The 6,311-nt window shown below is 50.2% G+C and overlaps 1 protein-coding gene across 2 annotated transcripts in view; it reads left to right on the top strand.

The window, feature by feature from the left end:
- Positions 1–939: 939 nt before the first annotated feature.
- LOC107102683 overlaps positions 940–6,311 on the top strand; it is an 18,077-nt gene continuing 12,705 nt past the window's right edge. The window contains exons 1-2 of one of the 2 annotated variants that reach the window (XM_015402084.1): positions 940–1,868; positions 1,899–5,747. In XM_015402084.1, the coding sequence (XP_015257570.1) occupies positions 1,473–1,868; positions 1,899–5,726 (4,224 nt within the window). In that variant the 5' untranslated portion in view covers positions 940–1,472 and the 3' untranslated portion in view covers positions 5,727–5,747. Of the gene's footprint in view, positions 5,748–6,311 lie in introns of both variants that reach the window. The other variant, XM_015402083.1, reaches the window with a different exon arrangement.

Raw genomic sequence — 6,311 nt, 5'->3', positions numbered from 1 at the left:
TAAAGTCAGAATTCTGAGATTAAAGTCAGAATTCTGAGATTAAAGTCAGAATTCTGAGATTAAAGTCAGAATTCTGACCTTTTTCCCATATTAAACTGAAATAAGATCAGTTCAAATCAGTTAGCTTTTTCCCCCCCCAGTGGTCCTAATCCTCTTCCGTAGCTCCCTTTATGATCAGGGTTTTGGAGGACTAATAAAGCACATATTTTTTTTTTGTCTCAATTAAAACATTAATTTCTGTGCCATTTGTCAATAAAGTTATTATTGAATCAAAATAAATTTCAGTTTTATGAGGAACTAAAAAAAAAAAACAAGTCTGTAAGTAAAGGTATAAACATGGGCGGTTCTAGACAGGGGCCAACGGGGGCCAGTGCCCCTGCAGCTCATGTCCTGGCTCCTGGTATGGCCCCTGCACTGAAGACATAATACTTTGTTACTTTTTTTTTCTTTACAAATTCTGTTTTACTAATAATCCAAAATAATAAGGTGATTATAAGGCTTCTGTGGTATTGAGATAGGATCCCAGATTTCATCTACTAAATGTTTTTTTTTAATGCTCTACTTTTTACAGGTGAATTTATCAGCTTTTCTTTAGTTCTAATTCAGATTTTATAAAAAAAAAACAAAACGGTAATTTGAACTTAAATTATGTGAAAAATATGTAAAATCCCGAAATCCTGAATATATATTGACCTAATAAGAAATAGAGTTTTAATTAAACCTAATTGAATGGAAATTTTACTTTATGCAGCTCTCTTAATTTATTTGGATCCCTTGCCGTGTTTTTTTATTTCACGCTTTTCTGTGCCCCCTTGAAAACAACACTGGCCCCCTCCTGGCCCCTCTGGTACATTTGGTCTAGAACCGCCACTGGGTATAAATCTTTTTATTTTGTACCTTTTTGGGGTTTCATTTTTTTAAGGAATTTTATGGCCCCAATTCAGCTCCATAAATAATCCCCCATGAATAAACTAAATATAGATTTCTATAGAGAATCTGTTTGTTCATTTAGTGAAACATTTGTTAGGAACTGATGCTAAAAATATCAATAAACAAAATTTAAAAAAGCAAAGCTGAAAACAGACATTAATTCTTCTAAATAAAACAATAAAGATGTTTATTTTTTAAGGCTTTGAGTCTCAGCTCTGTCATATGGAATATTTTCTCTGTAATAGTTAAACTATGTTTGAATATTTACTTTAATATAAAGTATATATATAAGGTAATCTACATGGAGACAGCTACCGATCCTGGCTGGCGTCATGTGTCGCAGACTGAACCGCTTCTGTCTCTGGTTGCTTTTTAGGACTCCGCGTGCGCTGAGACGGAATGCGTGGCGCGCTCCGGTGTCACTGGACTCCGTCTCGCCGGACGCAGAGCTTTGTGCGCAGCCTGAAGGGAAGCACGCGTCCTGGGCGGCTTCATGAAACACCGACCGCTTCGTGTCAGACACCAACATTTACGCTGCTGCCATGAAGACCGACAGGAGATGCGTCCAAATGTTGGCGGCCAGCGGGCAGGAAGACGATCCGCTCCAAAAGGAACCGCACGACGTCTCGGAGACGCAGGACGAAACCAGATACGTCGATTTTGAGCCAAAGGAGGAAGAGAAAGTTTGTCGCTTTGGTTCCAGAAACCAGGCGCCTGTCGTTGATGAAAACAGCCGATTGGAAGCAGTTTGCGCACCGGAGCCGAACTGTGAGCTGAGCGGGATGCATCCAGAGGAGGCAGGGAGCGACTCAGGTAAGGAGAGTGTTGAAGACGTCGGGAACGCGTCTCCATCCTCTCCACCTTGTCTGGAAAAGACTGAGGATTGCCTGCAGACAGGAGCGCGCGGCGGTGAGCTGAGCGCATTTACGCGCGGCGAGGTGTCCAAAGGAAACGCAGAGCGCGACGAGGAATCCCACAGCACCCACAGCTGCCTGAGTGGGAGAAGTGAGTGGGAGGACTGCGAGGAGTCGGACAATGTCAGCCTGCTGCTCTCTGATGATGAAACGCTTCCGTGCGTAACAGAGGACCATTACATTACCACGCACGAGATCCAGCTCTCTGAGCTCTCTGACCACGAAGGCGGCTTCGACCTCAGCGCGGCCTCCTCCGCCAGCTGGGAGGCGGAGGATGACGCGCAGGTGTACCCCTTTGTGGATTACTGCTTGGAGCGCGGAGGGGCTGCGGGGGATCCGGGGGCCAGCCGTGCGCCCTGCTCCCTGGGAGTCAGCACTCTGCTGGAAAACGATCTGCGCGGCGAAGAGACGCGGCGCGGCGGCAGCAGCGAGGGACAGATCCGCCTGTCAATCAGAACCACGTCCCGAGCTATAAATGAGCCGCGCAGCATCCAGGAGGAGGGGAATGTTCTTTATCATGCGAGGCGCGCAGGAGACATGAGCCGCTATGTGTTCAGGGGGGTGGAGGGGAAGGCCGAGGGCCTGTGCGACAGGGCCCAGTGCTTCATAGCCGCGCCAGGGCGCCTGCACTTTGGCGGCAGATTGAGGGGGAAGGAGGTCACCGGGTGCTCCAGCGGCACCTCCAGCGAGCTAGACGACGCTGACAAGGAGGTGCGCAACCTCACAGCCAGAGCCTTCAAGAGCCTGGCCTATCCTTACTTTGACACCATCAATTTCAGCACCTCCAGTGAGTCCTCTGCCTCAGAGCACGGCTTAGGGATAAACAGGTGGTCCACCTTTCTGGATCTGAAATACGGAAAGGTCAACGTCTCCCAGGCAGCGGACCAAAGTGTGGTTTCCCGTCAAAACTCTTCCCAAAACAGAGACAGCAGAGCCTATAAGGGCATCAAACCGCCCACCAGCAACATATTCACTTTGAACGCCAACCCCCACGGCGCATCGTCATCAAAGCAGATCCAGCTGATGGGGAAATTGGGGCAGGGCCACAGTGGAGTGATCAGACTCACAGAGACTCTGAATTTTCGCTGCAATGTCAAATCGGGAACGTCTGGGGGAGAAAGGCGCACCGACTCGGTGCAAAACGCTGCAGGATCACGTTCCACGGATGAGGTTACCAAGAGCCTGCAGAGCAGCCAGCAGAGAGGGGGCAGCCAGCAGCCCTCTAAAAGCATGGATGAGACGCACAAGAAAGCGGTGTTCGCCTCCAGTCTGATCAAAAATGTCCTTTCTAAGAAGATCCAGTTCGAACAGGAGCGCAGGATGGAGAGAGGGGAGATCAGCGAGCCGCACCAGGCGCCCTCCCCGCAGGAGAGCGACAGCCGGCGGAAGGGGAGCAGAGAGCTGCAGAGACAGAGCTCCAAGTTCTCCGAGAGCGGCTCCGACTTCGCCGTAATGTCTGCGGACGAATTAGGAGACATTGTGGAGAGCGGCTCATGTGATAGCAAGAGGCAAGACGCGTCTGCAACAGAAACTAATTTGAACTCGGCCAATGAAGCTGGGATTGATACTAAAAAAGGCGCACTGCTCCGCAGCCAAAATAGCGCATTCAGATGCTGGAAGGACGAGGTGCTAGGGTTTCAAAAGGATCATAAAAACGATCAAACTCCGGAGGACAAGCTGCTTCCAGCTGAGGACAAAGACTTGGAGGGGGATCCGTCCTCAGCACGCTGCGCTAAACCCACCAAAATGTCTCATTTGTTTGTGCCAAGTATCCAGCTGCTGCCCAGCGACGGAGAGGCGAGCGCGCAGCGGCACAGGGGAGCCTACTCCCGGAATGGAAGCAAAACTTTATACGTGCCAGACTCCAGCAGCTCCAAAACATCCAAATCCCCGGAAATCAAAATCAACCTGAGAAGCGTGAGAGACGGCACGGCGGGCTCCAAGCTGCGCGCCCCAAATATCAACTCCAGCCTCATCAGAACAGACGAGCTGAAATGCCAAGCTTTGGCTGCGGCCCTGAAGGGTGAGTCCGCGGATAAAGTTCCGCATTTTATGGTTAGAGACATCAGAGAAAACAAAGGGAAGTTACAAACTCCCATTCACCAAGTCAGAGATGTGCGTAAACTGGTTAAAAGTTCATATCACTTTGTTTCTTTGGATAACAAAGAAACCAAATCCAGCTCTACCAACAGGAATCCTAACTCTGGCTCCCCTATAGTCATAAAATGTCAGTCTGTAAATACTAACAGTACTGAAAAACCCACAGAGTTGATGAAACTGGAGCAGTCTGACACATGCAGGTCGTCTCCAGAGGGCGCTAAGAGCGCTTCTCCTCAGAAGGCAGGGAGAGCACCAAACCCTTCCAACAGCTCAGAGGGGAGCACTGTGATGAGCGGGGAGAGCAAAATAAACACAACAAAGCAAGAACCGGTGTCAGACGTGACAGAAAATAGACCGGAGACCAAGATGGCAAACCGGGCGGCTCTGGAGAAACTCCAGGCTGCAGTGAAAACCATGGAGCAGCTGTACGTGTTTGAAAAAAACGAGTGGAAAAGAAAGAGCGAGCCCCGGCGTCTGACGGACAGTCATGTGCTGTCACTGATAGCCCGCGAGGAGCAGCAGGAACCCGAGGAAAGAGGAGGGATAGGGTTCAACGCAGACAGGGCGGTCAGGAGAGACTCCTACCCCAATATAGACACGACCCCCTCCGCGTTATCCACGCCCCCCGCCACTGACAGCTCCCTGAGGTGGCTGGACAAAGACCTACTTAAAGTTTTCCAGGCATCCAGCGGCCATGATGAAAGGTCAACGCAAACATCTGGTCCCACGGGGGGCAAGAACATGTCGGGCTTCAGCCCCAAAGCCAAGGTCTCCACAGCCGCCAATGTTTTCCAGACAAACACCCCCCCCAGCGGAAAAACCTTCGCACCAAAGTCCCCGAAGCTGCCTCTGTCCCTAAAAACCAGCTGGTCAGGAGTTAGTGGGAAGGAGGATTCTGAACCAAGGGGTGCAGACCGCTTTGAACATCAGCTTTCAGGCGCATCAGCGGACGGTGGGAATTACCTAACCATCCCGGTTAAGACCCCACCCAGCAGCCGCAAAACTGCATCTTCAGATAAAACATCAGCAAAGACGCTTTGCCATCAGTCGCAGTCAATGTCTCCCGAACGATATGAGGGATCTGCCTCACGAGGTCAGGAGACGAAACGATCCAGCCTTGTGATGGAGACCCACTCACCTGAGATTCCCTCTGCTACCATTTACCACTCCCTGCCTTTGGCTGCGCCTGCCAGTCAGCCGCAGGTCTATTGCTTCTCCCCGGCGATGACTCCCGCCCCCACCCTCGACCCCTTTCAGGCCACACAGAGGAAAATGCTGCTGGATCCCACCACTGGAAATTACTACCTGGTGGACACGCCCGTGTCCCCGGCCACAAAGCGCCTGTTTGACCCAGAAACAGGGCAGTACGTGGACGTACCCATGCCCCAGCCTCCGATGACACCGGTACCTATGCCTATCTCGCCGCTTGCGCTCAGTCCAGGAGCCTACGGTCATACCTACATGATCTACCCCGGCTTCATGCCGACGCCTTCGGTGATACCTGCCAGAACGCTGGTACAGTCCCAGATGTCAGAGGCAGAGAGCGTAGAGAAGTTTTCCTCACAGCAGGCCGAAGGGATGTACATGGAGAGTCCCTTCTACATGGCGACTGGGAAGCCTTCCCAGGCAGCTCCTCAGCAGAGCGCCTCCAACAGGCCACAGCAGGGATACTCCGGCCTCAATCAGCCCGTCATCAGCTTCACCTCCCAGCAAGGACCCCGGATCATCGCCCCACCCTCATTTGACGGGACCACCATGAGTTTTGTGGTGGAGCATAGATGAGATGCAGCTCAGCTTGGAGACGTGAGTCCTTTACATCCTCACATAGTCATGCCTCTAGGGGAAAAAACTGGAAAACAAAGTCCAGTTCTTGGTCATTTTGAAACGGCTGCCCTGCTAGAAAGAGTCGTAGGCAATACTAGGCAGTTTCCTAGGGCCCCAAATTCCTGGGGGCCCCATAAAACTCTGTTTACATGTATGGTTAATACAACCATTCCTTATTTGTGCACATTAAATATGTTTTTGATAAAAATCCTTCGGCTAAAATGCCATCAGAACGCTGATAATATTAAGCCCTCCCCTTCAGTGTCCACCATATTGGATTCAATTCAATTCAGTTTATTTCTATAGCGCCAAATTCACAACACACGTAATCTCTGGTTCAACCAGATCATACAGTCAAATTGATCCAAAGTTTTCTATCTAAGGAAAACCAGTTGATTGCATTAACTCATTGACTCAAGTACAATCCCTCACACTAAGCATGCTTGTAGCGACAGTGGAGAGGAAAAACTCCCTTTTAACAGGAAGAAACCTTCAGCAGATCAGTCCATTTGCTGCTCATGTTCAGAAAGGTCCAAACAGACA

Source organism: Cyprinodon variegatus, unplaced genomic scaffold (genome assembly GCF_000732505.1).
Source record: "Cyprinodon variegatus isolate N-32 unplaced genomic scaffold, C_variegatus-1.0 Scaffold1297, whole genome shotgun sequence".
In the NCBI taxonomy this organism is placed as follows: domain Eukaryota; kingdom Metazoa; phylum Chordata; class Actinopteri; order Cyprinodontiformes; family Cyprinodontidae; genus Cyprinodon; species Cyprinodon variegatus.
Note: the sequence above shows the minus strand (reverse complement) of the source record. Positions and strands in the feature narration are given on the sequence as shown.